The 20587-nt window shown below is 31.6% G+C and overlaps 1 protein-coding gene across 1 annotated transcript in view; it reads left to right on the top strand.

Moving 5' to 3' along the window:
- DNAH5 (dynein axonemal heavy chain 5) overlaps nt 1–20587 on the top strand; it is a 302769-nt gene that overhangs the window by 191214 nt on the left and 90968 nt on the right. The window contains exons 52-55 of the mRNA XM_074202020.1: nt 937–1109; nt 13959–14089; nt 15479–15632; nt 16059–16326. Coding sequence (XP_074058121.1) covers nt 937–1109; nt 13959–14089; nt 15479–15632; nt 16059–16326 — 726 coding nt within the window. The remainder of the gene's footprint in view (nt 1–936; nt 1110–13958; nt 14090–15478; nt 15633–16058; nt 16327–20587) is intronic.

Here is a 20587-nt window from a genome sequence, read left to right as displayed (position 1 = left end):
CAATTCAAGATAGAGAGAATAAACTTCAATTTATTTTTTCAATTAGGAAAAAAATATAGCTTGTTATATATACCATTTATGTTTTTAGAATAATTAGATATGATGGGCAATCTTTGGCAGAGGAGGTAATATTATGAATGACTATCAAAAGTTTTTGAATTATAATTTAAAAAAGGAGGTTTAATGCAACATATCATTTGGAAATATTCTCTCACAAACAGAAACTGACAAGTTTTATTTGAAATTAGATTGGTAGAAAAGAAAATTCTATAAGGTGAAGGTATTTGTAAGACAGAATGCTTGTATTTTAATTTCTACCAATTCCAACCAAAAAAATTAGCCTATAATTTAATAAGGAGAAAACTTAACATGATATCCATTTTCCTTACTTTCAAATGTCTAACCCCCTATGATTTTAAGTGATGCTATTTCTTCCTCTTTGTGACAATGGTTGATTTTCAGATTTATAAATCATTAAAGAATATAACAACATAAAACATTTTAGGAAAGGACTTTATCAGGGAGTCATTTATAACCATTTAAAAGAAAGGTTAGAAAAAATGCTACAAAATACCTTCTTTAGGGTAAACTCACCTATAAGAATTATTACATGGATATGTACGAATAAGGTCAACTTAAAGATGATGAAATTTTTGCCTTTTTAATCAACAGAAACTTTAGGATGTTTGAAAATCTTTTCACTATATAGCATCTAGTCAATTTCTTAAATGACTAATTAAATATAATAATAATAAAAATTTTCCTATTAATTAGGCTTTACTAAATATTTTATTTTATTATATGGTGCTAAATGTTTAGGAAATTTATGTGTAGTAGAAAATTATTTAATTATAAAATGTCAATTGAGGTAGATGGGAGAAAAAAGGAAGATTGTGTATTTTTCTTATCATTATTAAAATTGATTTTCTGTGTTAGGTGAAGACTCAGAGGAAGCTAATGTTGATATGCCCAAAATTTATGAGCCCATTGAATCTTTTAATCATCTCAAAGACCGCTTAAATATGTTTCTACAAGTATACAATGAAAACATCCGTGGGATTGGCATGGACATGGTGTTTTTTGCAGATGCCATGATTCATTTGGTTAAGGTAACTCGTGTATTGTTAAGACTGTCTTGTGGAAATGACAGACAGTTGACTCCCCACCAGAAAATTTGTTTTTCCTTTAAATTCCATCTCTTAGGAGAAAAATTCCATTTCAAAAATAAACTCAAAGCTATATTCCCAGTTTAATTTCTATACTTGATTAGATGCATTGCATCTATAGATTTGAATTAATAGCATATACTTTGTATGTATGAAGTTAGTGTTGCTATAATGCTTCTAGCCCAATATATTTTAATATAAAATTAATGTGACTGATGCTTTGAAGAACATAAAAAATGTAAGATAAAGTTAAGCTGAAGAAAATTTGGTTATTGCATAATTTCCTTTACTACCATCAAATGTTTCTTTTTTGGATATTCAAATTTAGGGTAGAAAAGTCTACATTATCTGGAAACTTATAGTTTGTATCATTATTTATTTGTTATCCCACTTATCAATGGAGCAAAAAAACAGTATGACTTTTACTTTCCCAACTTTTTTTAGGTCCTTCAATCTATTGACTTCTATTTTTCTTCCAGGTATCTTCTAGGTATCTAGAAGGCATCCATTTGAAAGGCTTCTTATTTTTACTCAGGCTTAGATCAATTAATTTATCAGGTCTTTATGAATAACTCCATTCACATGGTACTCTTTCAGGTGTGATGGAAAATATAAAGATAAATATTTTCTCTGTCTTTCAGGAACTTATATATAAAGGATAAGATATTTGCAGAAATATAATGTAAGGAAATATATATTAACTCTTAAAGGAGAGATTCTAGGAAAATGCTATGAGAGTAAAGAAAAGAAAAAGATAATTTTCTCTTCCTGAGGAAGACCACATAATTTTTGTCCTTCCTCTACCATTTTCTCATCCCTTCCACTGAGTCTATTTTATTTTATTTTATTATTTTTTTGCCTATAGTGATCTCTGACTTTTTCAGAAATTACTTCAGTACTGGATTCACTACCCTCTCTTCACAGGCTTGACACATTTCTTATCTTTCTTTTTTATTTTACAGTTCATTTGATTTTAATGAACATTAAAATAAATTAGTGAATATTTCAAAATGGAACTCAAAAAGAGTATTGTCTATGAAAGCATAAATTTCTATAGTTTTTCTAGAGAAAAGTATCCAGATTTTTTTTTTACTTTTTGCCATGCCATTATCAATTTTCATTGATGTCATCTCATTTTAAGAAATAAACATAGTTATATTTAAAGAAGAAAAAATTAGCAAAATTAATTTTTACACTGAAAAAAGTTCAAAAACAAGGGAATATCCTCTCATATCTATTTATTTGAGTCATATTTGATCTTTATAATTGTGTAAGAGATTAAACTTTTGCTAATACTGTCTTATGGAAATGACAGACAGTTGACTCCCCACCAGAATATTTGTTTTTCCTTTAAATTCCATCTCTTAGGAGAAAAATTCCATTTTAGAAATAAACTCAAAGCAATATTCCAGTTTAATTTCTATACTTGAATAGGTGCATTTTTCAACAATGCTATCCCATCAACCATCGAATCCCTTCTAGTATGTTTTGTTGCTCAACACAATTTCAGAAAGAATCTTAGTTACTACCATCTGATTTCTATTCCTAAAATGATGAATACTGATCTAAAAAGTCACAGCTGCATTGATTATAAAAATATGATCCTTAAGTGGATGTATAGCACAATGTAGTTTATCTCTGATAAATGACATTTTATATTTCACACATCAACTGATCAAAAATTTCTCTTTTTTATCTCTGGTTCAACTTCTATTCCTCCTCCATTAACATAATTTTGTTTTTTATTTCCCTAAAAAGATTGAGGTCATCTATTGTGAATTTACTCATATTCTGTCTTCTATGTTTCAAATTAAGTTAAATTCAACAAATATTTTTTACATTCTTGTTGAAATGGCTAACTAAAAGTGAAGATAGTGAAGAGTGAGAAGCAGGACCAAAGAAGGGTGGATGACTTGGGAAATAAGAATGGATAGATAACTTGGAGGTTATAGTGAGTATGAAAACTTGGTTTAGGAGTCTTTAGTCAGATGGAGAATTCAAAATTAAATAAGAGGTAGTTTTATGAAACTCAAGATATGGTTACCACTGCAGTTGGCCATTGTAGAGATTTTTTTTTAATTACCCCATTTCTGATTTTAGGCATGCCACTTAATTTTTCCCAGTCTGTTTCTCATAATTTGTCAAATAATGGCATTGGATTAGATGTTCACTATATTTGAATATCATACCCAATGTGAGCCAAAATAATTATTAGACTCTTGGCTAAGAAAAAATATGATATACAAGGATGCCTGTGTTGCTCAATTTTAATAGGGAAATAATTAATTCTGCATTTTTCTCTGAATTCTATGCTTCTAACTAGAGATACAAAGGCATAATAAATGATAATCTTCATTTTGAATTAATGTGCAACCTACTGGGAGATACAGCATTCATTTCTAAGATGTGGATCATTATGGATACTTCCCCAATGATCATGATCACAACTTTTAAAAAATAATTTAATATGCTATTTTAAAAATTCTTATGTAAAACAAAACTAAGCCATTACCTAGAACCTAATCTTTCTAAAAGCTGTGAATGTGAAAAGATTCACATTCATACACCCTGATTTTTTCAGTCTTTTCCCCAGTTGATGGGCATCCCTTTAATTTTCAGTTCTTTACCACTACAAAAAGAGATGCTATAAATATTATTGTGCATGTGAGTTTTTTTATCCTTTTTCATGATCTCTCTTTGTGATATACACCTGGTAGTGGTATTTCTGGATCAAAGGGTATGCATAGTTTTATTGCCCTTTAGACATAATTCCAAATGCTTCTCCAGAAAGGTTGGATCAGTTCAGAAATTCATCAATAATCCTTTAACGTTCCAGTTTTCCCACATCACCTCCAACACTGATTTTCCTTGTTAGTCACATTGGGCAATCTGAAAGGTGTGAAGAGGTAACTCAGAGTTGTTTTAATTTGCATTTCTCTAATTAATAATGATTTGGATCTTTTTTCATATTACTATAGATAACTTTAATTTCTTCATCTGAGAATTATTGCCTTTTCATATCTTTGACCATTTATCAATTAGGGAATGACTTGTATTATTATGAATTTGACTCATTTCTCTATATATTTTAGAAATGAGTCCTTTGTCAGAAACACATTATAAAAAATTGTTTTCCGCTTTACTGTATTCCTTTTGATTTTAGCTGAATTGGTTTTCTTTAGGTGGTACAGAGTCACTTTTCAGATAAATGTAATTGAAATTATCCATTTTATCTTTTATAATGTTCTCTGTTTATATCTCTTCTTTGATTATAAACTGCTTCTCTTTCCATAGATCTGACAGATAAACTAGTTCTTGTTCTCCTGTTATAGCACCTTTTATGTCTAAATCCTCTACCTATTTTGACCTTATCTTGAGTTAGGGTTTGAGGTATTGATTTACGCCTTTTTTGCCATAATATCTTTCACTTTTCCCAGCAAGTTTTATCAAAGAGTGAGTTGTTATTCCAGAAGATGGAATCTTTGGGCTTATCAAAAAGCAGGTTACAATAGTCATTCACTACTGTTTCTTTTGCACCTAATCTATTCCACTGATCCACCACTCTATTTCTTATCCAGTACCAGACAGTTCTGATGACTGATGTTTTATAATATAAATTTAGATCTAGTGAGGCTAGGTCACCTTACTTTGCATTTTTCCCATTAATTCCCTTGATATGTGCCATAACAGTCAAGCTACCAAATATTATTTTACTAAGTTAGGAAAAATAGTAACAAAATTCCTCTGGAGAAACTAAAGGTCAATAATAGCAAGGGACTGGTGAAAAAATATAAAGGAAGGTGGCTAGCTCTACTAGATATAAAACAATACTATAAAGCAGCAGTCAAACCAAACTGCTTGGTATGGGTTAAGAAATAGAGTAATGGATTAGTGGATTAGAATAGGTTAAAAAAACCCCACAGTAAATGACATTTACTGTTTGACAAACCAAAGACAGGATAAGAACTCACTATAGTGAGGAAAACTGGAAAAAAAGTATTGCAAAAACTAGGCATAGACACACATCTCACATCCTATACCAAAATGAGGTCAAAATGGGTACATGATTTAGACATAAAGGGCGACACCATAGATAAATTAATAAATCAAGGAATACCCTATTAGATTTATTGAAAGAAATTTATGACCAAACAAGAAATAGAGTACATTATAAACTGCAAAATGAGTGATTTTGACCATGTCAAATTAAAAAAAAGTTTTTGCACTAATAAAATCAATGCTGCCAAAATTAGAAGGAAAGCAGAAAGCTGGGAAACAATCTTCACAACTAGGAGTTCTGATAAAGGTTTAATTTCTTTTTTTAGGTATTTACAAGGCAAATAGGGTTAAGTGACTTGCCCAAGGCCACACAACTAGGTAATTATTAAGTGTCCGAGACCGGATTTGAACTCAGGTACTCCTGACTCCAGGGCTGGTGCTCTATCCACTGAACTACCTAGCCACCCCCAAAGGTCTCATTTCTAAAAATATATAGAGAACTGTATTAAATTTATAAGGGTGCAAGTCATTTCCCAATTGATAAATGGTCAAAGGAGATAAATAGACAGTTTTCAAATTAAGAAATTAAAACTATAAATATATATATATGCATATATATGATTACATATTACATATATAATCATATGTTCCCAATCATTATTGATTAGGGAAATACAAATTAAAACAACTCTGAGGTACCACCTCATACCTATCAGATTGACTAAGATGAGAAAAAGGGAAAATGATCAATGTTGGAGAGATTGTGGGAGGATTGGGGCATTAATGCAATTGTGGTGGAGCAATATGGACCTATGCCCAAAGAGCAATAAAACTATACATTTCCTTTGACCCAAAAATTCTAATTCTAGGCCTATACCCAGCAGAAATCATAAAAAATGGGAAAAAGTTCCACTTCTTCCAAAATATTCATAGCAGCTTTTTGTAGTGGCAAAGAATTGGAAATTGAGGTGATGCCTATCAATTGGGGAATGGCTAAACAAGTTATGGGACATGAATACTATGTAATACTATTGTTCTATAAGAAACCATAAATGATCAGATTCTAGGGAAGCATGGAATGAGTTACAGGATCTGATGCTGAATGGAGTAGAATCAAGAGAACAATGTATACATTAAGAACAACATTGTGAGATGATCAACCCTGAGGGAAGCAATTCCTCTCAGCAGTTGAGAGAACTAGGACAACCCTATTAAACTAGCAATGCTATCACTATCCAGAGGAAGAAAAACAAAACAAAACAAAAAAATCCTTCAGAATCTGAGGAACACTGCATTCATTTTTTTTAGGTTTTTTTGCAAGGCAAATGGGGTTAAGTGGCTTGGCCAAGGCCACACAGCTAGGTCATTATTAAGTGTCTGAGGCCGGATTTGAACCCAGGTACTCCTGACTCCAGGGCTGGTGCTTTACCCACTGTGCCACCTAGCCACCCCATATCCATTCATTTAAAAAAAAATCTCACGTATCTCTTTTCCTGAATCCTAATTCCAAATACTGAAAATCTCTACACTGCAAACATGTTTATCAAAGATATGTATGTACAATGCTAACCTGACTTCTGCTGAAGAGAGGTTGGAAGGAAATTTTGTAACTTAGAAATAGATATCAGTATATAGATGAATGTTAAAAAATTTTTCATTGCATATATTTGGAAAAGGAAAACATCAATAAAAAAATTCCCTTGATATTTTTGACCTTTTGTTCCTCCAAATGAATTCAATTACTTTTTTCCTATCTCAATAAAGTAATTATTTGGAAGTTTGGTATGGTACTGAAAAGTATTTTAATTTAGGTAGAGTTGTCTTTTTTATTATATTGACTCAACCTACCCATGAGCTGTTGACATTTGCTCAGATATTTAGATCTGATTTTGTGTGAAAAGAAGAAAGTCTTTTATAGTTGTTTTCATATAGTTTCTGAGGTTGCCTTTGCAGGTTAACTTCCAAATTTATGCTGTCTGCACTTAATTTTAATGAGATTTCTCTTTTTCTTTTGCTTCTGTGTCTTGTTAATAATAGAAATGCTGAGAATTTAGATGTATATTATATGCTCTACAAGTTTGCTAAAGTTGCTAATTGTTCCAAGTAGTTTTTTTAAGGTGATTTTCTAGGGTTCTCTAGATATACTATCATATCATCTGCAAAAAGTGAGAGTTTTGTTTCTTCATTACCTATTTTAATTCCTTCAATTTATTTTTCTTTTCTTAATACTATAGCTGATGTTTCTAAGACAGTATTGAATAATTTTGTCTTCTTTGTTTTACCATTAATCTTATTGGGAATGCTGCTACTTATTCCCATTACAATTAACACTTATTGATGGTTTTGGAAAGATATTATTTTTTTCAGAAACAGCCTGTTTATCCTCTATGCTCTATAATGTTTTTAATAGGAATTTTGTCAAAAGATTTTTTTCAGCATTTATTGAGATGATCATATGATTTCTGTTAGGTTTATTATTGATATGGTCAATTATGCCAATAGTTTTCCTAATATTGAACCAATCCTGCAATCATGGTATAGATCCCACTTGATTGTAGTATATTATTTTAGTGACTTGCTATAATTTCTTTGCTAATATTTAAAATTTTTGCATCCATATTCATTAGGGAAATTTGTTGATAGTTTTCTTGCTCTGTTTTGACCCTTCCTGGTGTCAGTATCAGCACAATACTGGTGCCATAGAAGGAATTTGTCAGAATCTATTTTATTAATTTTTCATAAAATCAACCTCTTCTTTCAGCACCCTCCCTTTTCTCCCTTTACTTTTCCTTTTCTTCCTTCCCTCCCTTCTATCAGTTCTCTTTCCCTTGCCCTCCTAAAATTTGAAGGGTAAAATTAAACCCAATTGAATGTGTGTGTTAATCCCTCTGAGCCAAATCGATGACAGAGAGATTCAGGCAGTTTTCACCCCCCTCCTTTATTTTCCTCTATTGCAATAGTCCTTTGCACCTGTTCATATGATATGATTTATTCCATTCTACCTCTGCCTTCCTCTCATCTCTTTACAATCCTTCCTGTGTTTCCTAATGTCTTAATTTTTTTAAAAAAGTCATTCCATCAATGTCATGGACATACCATGAATGTCCATACCTTCGGCCCAAGTATATTCCCTCTAATGGAGTTACAATTCTCAAGAGTTATGAGAATCTTTTTTTTCCCCTGCTAGGGATGTAATCATTTTAATCATATTGAAAAATAGTTTTTTTTTCTTTTTCCCTGTTTACCTTTTCATGGATCTCTGAAATCTTCTGTTTGAAAATCACATTTTCTGTTCAACTCTGGTAGTTTTAGTCGGAAGTTTGAAAATTGCTATTTTGATAAATATCCATCTTTTCCCGTGAAAACTATATAGTTTTTCTGTATGGTTGATTCTTGGATGTAATTAAGACATTTTCTGGAGTTTGACTACAATGGCCCTTGCCATTGTCATTTTGGGATGCCTTTCAGGGGGTGATTGATGGATTCTTTCCTTGACTATTTTGCCCTCTGGTTCCAGGATATCAGAGCAGTTTTCCTTTATTATTTCCGAAAGTATATTATCTGGGCTCATTTTTGATCCTGGCTTTCAGATAGTCCTACAATTCCTTAATAATGAAAGTATAGGAGTCTTTAAATTGCCGCTCTTGAATCTATTGTCCAGGTCAGATGTTTTGTCAATGAGATATTTTGCATTTTCTTCTTTTTTAATTTTTTAAAAATTCTTTAACAGATTCTTGGTGTCACATGAAGTCATTAACTTTCACTATTTTTCAGGAATGTATTTTCTCCAATTAGCTTTTGCAATTCCTTTTCAATTTGAAAATTCTATTTTTAAAGGAGTTGTTATCTTATTCCATTTGCCTAATTGTGTTCTTGAGATTATTATTTTCTTTTTGCATTTTTCCTATTGTATTTTTAAAGAATTTTTTTCTTTGGTCATTGTTTTGTTGCAAGATGTTTATTTTCTCATGTAAGTCTTTTCCCAATTTTTCTATTGGATTTTAAAAATAATTTCTGAGCTCTTCTAAGAAGTCTTTCTGGGCTAGAAAACAGTTCAAAATTCTTTGAAGCTTCACATAGTGGCATCCCTTCTGTCTTCCTTTTCTGAGCTCGTATCCTAATATCCAGGGTAGCATCTGATAGACCCTCCTTTTTTCTGATTTTTCTTATCTATTTTTGGGATTTATTACCTATCCCAAGGGTTTTGTGTTGGGGGGAGGGGATTGCTCATAGGCCTTTACTGTTGAGAACCCTAGAAACTTGCTTACTGACTTGGGGCTTTAGATATTAGAACTTCAGGGGATTATTATTCAGTGGACAAATCTGTAAGGAAGGTCAGAGTTCTCTCTAGATTATCTGTTTTGAAGACATAAGCTACACACTCCTTCTGTCCAAGTTTGTATCAGGGCTGTCTGCTCAAGCTACCCAATCAGTGGGCTAGGTCAGCAAATCTGAAAACACCAGAGGTTCTCTCTGGACAGTCAATCTGACTATACCCTATGCAAATGGGAAAGGTGCAAACACCTGGAGCTGATTTTGTGCTGTTTATGCTGGGAAACACTGGACCTTCAGTCTGTCCAGACCAGCCTCACTGACAGAATGTGCATCCTGGGCAGCAGGTTTGGAGCTCTCCTAATCTTTGCAATTCCCACACCACAAAGGTTTCTGTTCCCACAGCCAAGGTTCTTAGATTAGTCCCTCACCTTGCCTTGCATGGGGTTTCTGTTCTCTCTGCCCTTGGCCCACCCATGCTCCCTCCCTCCCTTACAGACTTTGATGGAAGATATTCCATTCTGTTCTTTTGTGGTTTCTGTTGCTCCAAAAACTGTTAAGAGGTATGATTCATGTTGGTTATGAAGGAAAGCCAGGAGACTTAAAACAGTGCCATGCTTCTCTCCACCATCTTGGCTGGAACCCATATAATGCTTAAATTACATTTTAGGTATTGGATTCATTGATCTTGTTCATTCAATAGCAGCAAGCACTCTATAAAAGGGTGATTTTAGTGGAAGACAGTAACCTAGTTGAAGAAAAAGAGAAATACTCATATGCAAAATGAATGCATTTGAAACCAAATTTAGGAGACAGGAGGCTTTTGGTCTAATCTTTGTTAATTAATTAATGACAATAAGTAAATGAAATGATTTATTTGATGATCTTAGAAATTCTAGTTCAATAATGACTAAGGAATTAATGGGGTACTTAAGATTAACAAAAAATTATTATTCCAGGACAAGGTTTTCTTTCAAAAGCGATACAAACAATGAAGTACATATGCATAGAAAGGACATATGAGAAATTCCCTGATACTTTACTTAGCAAGGAATTTATCTACTTTTAGTAAATACTTGTAAGATATCTCTCTAATGCAAAAGGAATTATTAGGTTTGTTTAACTTGAGATTTGCATTTGAGGAATATAACAGAAAGTAAAGAAAGATCTCTTTAATAAAACCAATAAGAAATCATAGTTTTATTTTTCTTTCTGTCTTTTCATTATTCCTCCATCTATCACTTATTTATCTATGTATAGCTCTTCTCCCCCCCCATCTCCATCCCCTCCCCCCTCTTCCCAGGGTTGGAGATAATGAATGATTTGCTCTTGTATTACCATAAATAAATTTTTACCATGAATAAAATTACATTTACATGCATAGTAGCCATAGTTGATTTTTAAAGTTTAGGATAAGGCAAATATATACCCGTTGACAAATATTACAAGTACAGTAAAAATACTTTTGGATTCTTCGAACAGAGAAGTAATTTTCAACTTTCAACTTGTTTTCTTCTTGCTTTTTCCTTCTGTAATCATCTCAGAGGATCACAGGACAATTGATAACCTCTTTTTTGAGTTATAACAACGACTTTTTTTAGACCCTTGTCTTAGAAAAGAAAAAAGAGCAGATGCTTTTCATTGCTTCTTTTAAGAAGGTGAATGAGAACTGGTCTGGAATAAAAAGGGGAGAGAATAGCTTTATAGAAAAATTTAAAATACTGAAGCTAGAAGAAATGCAGATTAATTGAAGAGTATTATTTTTAGACCTCCTGATCTATATTTTTGACTTTGAAGAGAATAGAAACTTTTCTACAGAACTGCTAATTTTAAGTGAAATTAAACAAGTTATGCAAGCCTTGATTTTAGTGTTTTATACATCTGAATGTTTTGCATCAATGAGGTAGATCAATAGACAAGAGTAGAGATTAGAAAAGGGTAAATTAGAAGAGATAATAAAGATTTTTGACCAAGAGTATTATATAATTAAATGTGGATTTTAGAATAATTATTTTATAATTCATGGAGAAGAGAGGTATAATGTTAATTTTTGTCTGTCAATTTGAGGCTATGGGGACCCATTTTTTTAAATTGGAGTTTGATACTGCAGATAGAAAAAAATAAATTGGAGAGGAGAGATACTAAAGAAGCAGGGAAATAAATTTGTTGGTGATTACCATAGTTAAATGAGAACTAGAGTAGTAATTATATAAGGTACACACACACACACACACACACACACACACACACACATATATATGTATATATATATTTAAATACATAGATTTAGATATAGATAACTAAATTGGGTGGTAGATAATTTAAGTGGAGAGAGTTTTTAAAATAACTTTCTATTCCTATTATTTTAAACATTATACATGAGCAAATATGATGATTTTCATGTTTAAAAAAATCAGAGAATGACTATTATGCATGTGTACATATTTAGTACCATTATACAAAATCCCCAAACTTTATACCTGTTGATGTGAGCCACATCACTATTAGATTTTAAGCCCTGCCCAAATTAAAAAACATAACACCCATTTTTTTACAAAATTATTTGTGGCCATTTTTTTAAAACAAAATACTAGCTACTAAGATGATGTCTGTCAGTTGGAGAATGGCCTTAAAGCTTGTCACATCTAAAAGTATTTATAATCTTTAACACATCTCAATTGCAAAAATGTATGGAAAACCCGTCATACTCCTTGAACCAAATTTTATGCGGAATTGTCAGAGCGTCATGTATTTATTTTTCCTTTAAAATTTGATTAATTTTATTTCAGATTTTAGAACAATCTAAAAACATATTGGCATTCTTCTTAAGTTTAACTGGATGTAGAGAAGGAAAATAAAATAGAACCTTTTAGATCTTTCTTTGTTTTTCATTGTGCCAAGGATCTAACATTTCTTTTTCTTCTCTTTGCAAATCACAAGTTGATTAGAACTTTGTAAGTATTTTGTGACACTTATTGAAAGAGTGGCAATTCAATTAATATCAGTTTCTCAATTCAGTGACCAGGACCCCAGAGTGGCATGGCACAATGAATGATATTGTCATCTTGTTATCTCTCCTGAAAGAATAAAACACCTCTTACAAGCTTCTTCTATAAGTCTACAATCTGCATTATCATTGATCCTAGAATCACACAGAGTTAGATGTAATTTCAAAGGTTATCTGTTCTTATTTCTGCCTGAACAAGAATCCTTTATACAAATTTCTGACAAATAACTGTCCTTTCTTTTGAAAAGCTCTTTTAATTAAGAATTTCTTATCTCCTAAAGGAACCTATTTTGATTTTGGAAAATTCAAGTTAGGAAGTACTTTATTATATCAAACCTAATTCTATTTTCACTCAGTTTTCCAAGTTATACTTAAGAGGATCAAGAAGAACAAGTCATATTCCTCTTTTTTGTAATAGCCTTTCAAATAGATTAAATACAATTAATTTGAATAGATTTTCTTGGAGCATTCCTTTCTATCCCTTCATTACCCTTGTTTCCCACATTCAAATAGAAATTTGTCAGTGTTATTCTTGCTGTGGTCATACTAATGAAGAATACAAAGTGATTTTTCTTCCTTTGTTCTGTATACTATGTTTCTTTTAACTCAAATTTGCATTAGCTTCATTAACATTCATGTAACACGATTAACTCATATTGACTTGCAATAAAATAAAACCTTTATCTTTTTTACTTAAAATTTCTCATTTTGTATTTTGGAGTTTGATTTTTTTGAACTAATGATAATGGTTCAATATCAATCACTATTAATTTTTGTCTTATTGGATTCATGTGAATATTCTTGCCTTCTGAGAACTTTTTAGATTCTTCAGTCACTCATGTGTTGGTTATTCCTTCCAAGTTAGTGCCATTTGCAAAATTCCTAAATTTCTATTCTTTTATCCAAGAAATTGATTAAAAATATAGGACAGTTCAGGAACAAGGATATATTCCTGTGATTATTTCCTTATAAAATATTATTGGGATTTTGTTCAATAATGCCACACTATTTCTAGTCATTTGATCAGTTAAGAATCTATTCAGCTATTCTAATATTATATATCTTTGTCTTCATCCATGAATTCATACATTTTTCTTATATATGTTTATCCTTTTTCTTATGTGGAGTTGGCCTCATACTATTTTCAAGTGCAAAAGATTATGTGTTCCTTCAGTTCCAAATAGAAATTTAAATTCATTACACTATAATGAAATAAATATTTTTATTTTTTGAAAAGTCCATGAAGAAATAGAATATATGATATATATATATATATATATATATATATATAATTTATATCTGAAGTCATAGGTATATAATTTTTTATCACATTGATATTTAATTTGGGAACCAACCCAAATAATGATCAATTAATAGGTTTCAAAGGAAAAATGGGTTGTGTTCCAAATATTGATTCATTTTCAAGTAGTGAAGGATAATCTATTCAGAATTTGGGAACGGCCTTTATTACATGCTTTAAATAACATTTATGCCTTGCTCATTTTGTACTTCAGATTTCTCGTATCCTCCGTACTCCTGGTGGAAATGCCCTTCTTGTGGGTGTAGGTGGATCAGGAAAGCAAAGTTTGACTCGATTGGCATCATTCATTGCTGGCTATGATTCCTTCCAGATCACCTTAACAAGGTTTGTTTCCAAGTGACTCTTTCAATCTGAAGTAGTTTTTTTATAAAAAGACTTACAGTTAAGATCTGATTTGGTGTTAGCTATGTCAGATCATGAAAAATTCAGTGATATATTAGTCAAAAATTCATATAATTTAAGAAATTGATCTTGATCTATAACAATCCTCTTTCCAATTTCTTGTGTAATGAGTATGTCTTTTTTAATGCAAAACAGCAAAGTATGCATAAAGATTAAAATCTGATGAGATAAGAAAATAAAGGAAGATAGTGATTGGATGTTTGGGGAGCAAAGCGTGAAGAGATTAGCAAGTAAGAGTTAGAAAGCTCAGAGAACTTGGAATTCACAATTCTATGTGCTAGAGATAAAAAAAAATTACATAAATTTTTAAAAACAAACAACAATGAAATAGTCTCTTCCCTTGAGAAGATTATCTTTTTTTTAGAGGAAACTAAACAAGTTCAGAAGCAAGTAACTATATCATATATACAAGCTGTTACAAAATTACAGAGAGAGAGAGAGAGAGAGAGAGAGAGAGAGAGATGTGAGATTGAGAGAATATTGCATAATGTTTTGAATGAAAGAAGACACTTAAACTATATTTTATAGAATTCTAGTGATTTTACCAGCTGTAGATAAAGGGGGGGATGTACATTTTTGACATGGTCAAAGACACTGAATAGGAGATGGAATATGTTGTGTGAGAAACACCTAGCAGGCTAGTTTGACTTGAATGGATAGTGAGTAAAGGGAGAGTAAAGACCAGAAGACTAGGTGGAAATCAAACAATGGAAACCATGTTTTGATTACAAAGGCTTGAGTTACAAGCATAAAGGGTTGATTTAGTGATAAATATTATTTAAAATTACTGGAAAGAGGACTCAAGCAATAGAAATGTTCATCTTCAAACTTAAACTAATGTGTTATATGCACATAATGAAAGAACAGGAATTGACAGTTTTTAAAGCTATTCATATTGAGAGAAGTAATGGAAAAGACAGCACCAATTCAAAAAGAAAGGTTAAAGGATAAATAAAAATTTCCATGTCTATACCATATTGATGCTATGGGCTAGAAAGTAGAAATATTTCTATAGGTTCATTTGTAATGGAAGACCTTCTTGATAAAACTCTGTTTTTAATCCTAAAAGAGCATACAATGTTGAATGAGGTTTTCTGCTCCAAGTTCTTAGAAAAGATAATGAGGATCCAATAGCAGAAACTATCTTAATAATACTCATATGATTCAGGACATTTAAAATAAAGCCTTTCTCTTGGTTGGTCTAAGTAGTGAGACTTTTTCCTTGTCATTAGATAAAAAGGGTGGGGCAAATATTCTTTAATATCCTGTGATGAAATTTTTGTCAATGTCATTCTCATGTTATTATTTTAGATCTTATAGTACTTCAAACCTGATGGATGACCTGAAGCTTTTATATAGGACAGCAGGGCAGCAAGGCAAAAGAATCAGCTTTATTTTCACTGACAATGAGATTAAAGATGAGTCATTTTTGGAATATATGAATAATGTTTTATCATCTGGTGAGGTAGGAATTGATTCGTTTATCATGGTTTTTAACTCCTATTCCTTTATAGTTAATCATGTTTTGTTCCATGAAAGTAATGGTAGATGTTGATAAAAGATTATGCTTGTTGAAAAACAACTCCTAAACAAAATATGAAAATAGACATTTGAAAACTGATATATTCAGAGTGAGAAATATCAAACAATATAAGACATATATATTTTATAATAAATGTTGCAAATTATTTACATGTTAGAGAATAATTGTAGATATATTGGGATCTTGAGAACTTTAAAAACATGGATTTGAGAACAACCGAAGTATTAACATCTGGTCATTGATCAGGACATATTATATCTTGGATATAATTATTTTGAAAACTTTTTATCATATTTTACATAAATCTTCCTTAATTCTGAAGTTATATGTATATATTTTCTTTTTAAGGTCTCTAACCTATTTGCTCGTGATGAAATTGATGAAATTAATAGTGATCTTATATCAGTCATGAAAAAAGAATATCCAAGACGACCTCCAACTAACGAGAACTTGTATGACTACTTCATGAGCAGGGTCCGACAGAACCTGCATATTGTACTTTGCTTTTCTCCAGTGGGTGAAAAATTCAGAAATCGAGCTTTGAAGTTCCCTGCACTTATTTCAGGATGTACTACAGACTGGTTCAGTCGATGGCCTAAAGATGCTCTTATTGCTGGTAAATACATAATTTTGTATTAGTATTCTAGATCTATGGTAATTCCTAAGTTTGCTACCATTTTTTTTGCTATCACTAACTGACAATCAAAATGAAAGACATGGTCAACTTTCTAGGTTCTATTTTACTACACATTTTTGTTTTCTTTTTTTTCATGAAGGGCTTAAGTGTGAGAAAGAAATATAGAATCTTTTAAATTATAAATTTTTAAAAATTATCAGATTTTTGAACAATTGAACCATACAGAATTCATCATAAATAAATACTGCAACAATGAAAAAGAATGAGAAATACTTATAAATTCTTATATCTATTTTTAAGGCTTTATTTTACTATACATTTGAAACAGGACTCTTAACTACAGACCATTAAAAAGGAATGTTTTCTTTTAAGTCTATATTGTGCAAATTCAAATCCATTTAGATAAAATGAGATTATCAAAATTATTTAAGGATGGAAGAAATCCAAAGTTGAGAGTAATTAATACACACAGTATTTTGATAGTCTTCAAGTTAGTGTCACTGCCTCCAGTATCTTCTTTCAATTCATCCTTCTGGAGCAAAAGATCTTTATATGACATGCAGAAAGTAAATGAATTTGAATTAATTCATTTTATCCCTGACTAATTTCCCTAAGACCTATATAACATTCGTCACCATCCTATTTCCTTCGGCATCCTGCAATAAGTAAGATGAATGGTACTTCAATTACTATTTTCCCAAGAGAACTCAAAGAGAGATGACATGCCCCCCTTCTTACCCTTCTTAGCTTCTTGACATGAGCAAATGATTCATAGAATAATGGGGAAATTACATTCAAAGAAGAGATCCTATTATGCATAATGGGTTATGGTACTGATGGGTGATACTACCTTTTTTTCCCCCAAGACCCATTATGGTATCAGAGTGTATTCCCAATATGTGAAGGACCTCTTTGCCTTTCTTCTGCCTGCCTGTGAGTTAGCTTTACCAAAAAAACTGAGCATTCATCATGGATGTCAGTTAATAAATTCAAAACTTAATTCTTAGGTACAAAATCCCCTTTCAAGGCTCTTTTTACTTTCATTGTTGTGCATCAAGATGTAGCATGGTGGTCTTTATAATAATTTATATTGTTTTCTGCTTCAAATGTTATTTTAAAGGTGGTGAATAATTTTGCATTATTTCATGTGATAATGATTTAGTACTGAAAGGAACCTTGGAAGTTATTTAGTCCTATCGTTTCATCTTACAAATGCAGAACTTATTTACTTGAATTGACTATTATACACTAAGTACAAGGTCAGAACTGAATTTACAATTTACATAAAGACAGGCTTAGTTAGAATGTGTTGATTATGGCTGAGGTCATTATTTCTTGTCACACCAATATAGGATGATATTCAGAGCATTTTCGATGACACTCTATTCATTGGTGGAAGGAAATCTAGATTATATATTAATGAAGCCTTTCTTATGATTCAAGTATTTCTTCTAAAAAAAACCAAAAAAATCATGATCTAAATATGCTGGCATGTATACATTGTCTTGCTTCATAGGAACTTAGAAATTATTATTACATTTTCATAATTTTGAAAAGTATGTTTTAAAACAATATTTAGTCAGAAAAGTGAGTTTTTAAAAACTCAGCCAGATACAGTATTAAAGATAAAATGAGGGGCAGCTAGGTGGCACAGTAGATAAAGCACCGGCCCTGGAGTCAAGAGTACCTGGGTTCAAATCTGGTCTCAGACACTTAATAATTACCTAGCTGTGTGGCCTTGGGCAAGCCACTTTAACCCCATTTGCCTTGCAAAAAAAACCTAAAAAAAGATAAAATGATTTTTGTAGTTGTCAGATACTAGGCATATTTCTAAAGGTTTTTGTAACTATTTTAAAATTTTCATTCCCGGCAATATTGAATGACTGCTTTCTTTTGTTTTCCAATTATCTTCATTCTCTTGTTACATATTCTTTTCTGAACCTCTGTGCTTCCCAAATCACACTAAATAAATTAGACAGTTAAATTCTGCTAACTCTCTGAAAGAATGGTAGTCATTAGCATTTGTCTGGATGTGTGATATTCATTTGCTATTTTAAAATGCCCCCTCTCTACCTTTTCCCATCCCAAAATAGTTTGAAACAAATTCAGTGGAAGTTGTATCTATAATTAAGCCACCCTCTTGGTGATTTGAGTCTCATTTCAGATTATAGAACAGTTTTGTTCTTCTGTCTACTCATCTCAAAACTTACAAATAATTATCTAGGATAAAGCGAAATAATGGCACATACAATAACCATTAAAAAAAATTATCACCACCAAATATATATGAACATTTTCCCAGTTAAAAAGGAGATTGATGTTAACTTTAGAGCACAATAAATATTATATTCATAATCAGGTTAATAATATGAATATTATACATTTGGCTTCCTTAGGAATCACATTTATTTCTTTTAAATTTCCATATGCAGTTAAGTGGTAGACAGGCACTTCTAGACCATAATTTGAAGAAAAATCAAAACAGGCATTTTTCAATAGAGGCTTCTTAAACTCATAGTTTATTTTCTTGTGTGACCCAATAGTAGTCCAACTGATTATATTTCAAGGTGAAACAGATTGTTTTTATTTTCCAACAGACTGCTGACTGATTTCCATTACTTACACACCTATGATGACTACTATCATAATTCTTGTATTATAGTAACACCTGCTAGTAACCACAGTGAACATGTGTATTCTCATCAGCACATCTTTCCAATTTATATTCTTATGAGTCCCACAGATACTTTGCCTCATGGCACCGGATGTTTCTTTTTCAAGAAATAAATTGAATAATTTTGTGTAGTTTATAATGGGTTCACCTTGGAACAATTTACTGTGGGCAAAGCAGCCAATATTTAGGTGCTTAGGTAACTCACTATCACTTTAAATGGACAAGGTTTCTACACTAGAGAAGTTGCTTAACATATCAATTCCTCAAAAACATTTCTAAGATTATACATCACACTGGGAGTGGGATTTATCCAGTCTAGATTTAAAAAAATCAAGAAGATTCTCTCTCTCTCTTTTTTTCCTTCATATTTTTTGCTAAACATCTCCAGGATTTGAATTTAGGTCTTCATTTACTTGACATTTAAATTAACCAAAAACTGAGAATTATTTAGTTATTGCATTTGGCCCTGCGGATGCATTGGGACAGTTAGAAATGCTGAAATAGTGAACATGAGAAATGTAATGGATAGGCTGTTGGAGTTTTGGTTATCTTTGCTTACTTTTAGTATAATAATAAAAATACTATTTGTCTCATTTCTACCCCCAAAAAAACAAGCAAAAAAATGGTGCCATTCATGTGAAAGAAATGTTGCACTTCATTTCTTATCTTTTTTTCTTCCTGTCTCATATTTTTATGCATAGAGTTGTTGTTAGTCTTTCATTATTAAACACTTGTATCTTTGGTGGGTTTGGGGCCAAATACTGTGAAGTATTTATAATGGCTTTATTGTTTTATTTGCAATATATGTACAGGGACCATGTTTTATGTTTTGTGTCTCAGAGTATTTGGAGTAGGCCTACCTATATTGGATAGAGACTAAGTACCCGCTTCTTGATTAATTGACTGATTAACCTTGGAAAGTACAGGGCTGTTTTCAGAGGAAGCAATAGGATAATACAGTAGGTACTATATTTAGAATATTGAGAAGTTAATGTTCTTTCCAACAGCAGCTTTTTACTTAAATATTTCTAAAGGATGCCATAAATTTTATAAGATTATACATGGCCAGCTGCCACAGCTAAGGACAAGATGTCTTAGGCATAACATAATTTAGTGATGGACATTTCCACTTATGAGATGCAGTCAGCATCTAGAAAAATTAAAGGCCTGACAAGTGCTGAGTGAAGAAGGTAGTGACATTGTTAAATATGAGTGCCATGTGGGCTCTGACTCTTGAATTATTTGTAGAAACCCTGCCCCTATAAAAGCTATAAAACAGACTTGCTGCCAAGCCGACTTGCAAGTTCCAGTTGACTGTTCACAAGAGACTGACTCTTCTGTATTAAAGAAAAAATAACCCTATTCAGAAAAAGGGGGTTTTGTTTAGGCTTAGATTTCATTTTTTCAGCTTAATAAAATGAAAAGTAAAATTATGTCCCTCTTATTCTGACCCCCTAGTGTCTTTCTTCCTCCTCTCTCTCTTTCACTTTCTCTGTCTCTGCCTTTCTTTCTTCCCCCACTCCAATCTCTCTTCCTACTGCCCCTCAATCTCTTTTAAAATGATAT

This window comes from Macrotis lagotis, chromosome X (genome assembly GCF_037893015.1).
Source record: "Macrotis lagotis isolate mMagLag1 chromosome X, bilby.v1.9.chrom.fasta, whole genome shotgun sequence".
Classification (NCBI taxonomy): Eukaryota; Metazoa; Chordata; class Mammalia; order Peramelemorphia; family Peramelidae; genus Macrotis; species Macrotis lagotis.
The sequence above is the reverse complement of the archived record's forward strand: the minus strand, read 5'-3'. Positions and strand labels throughout refer to the sequence as shown.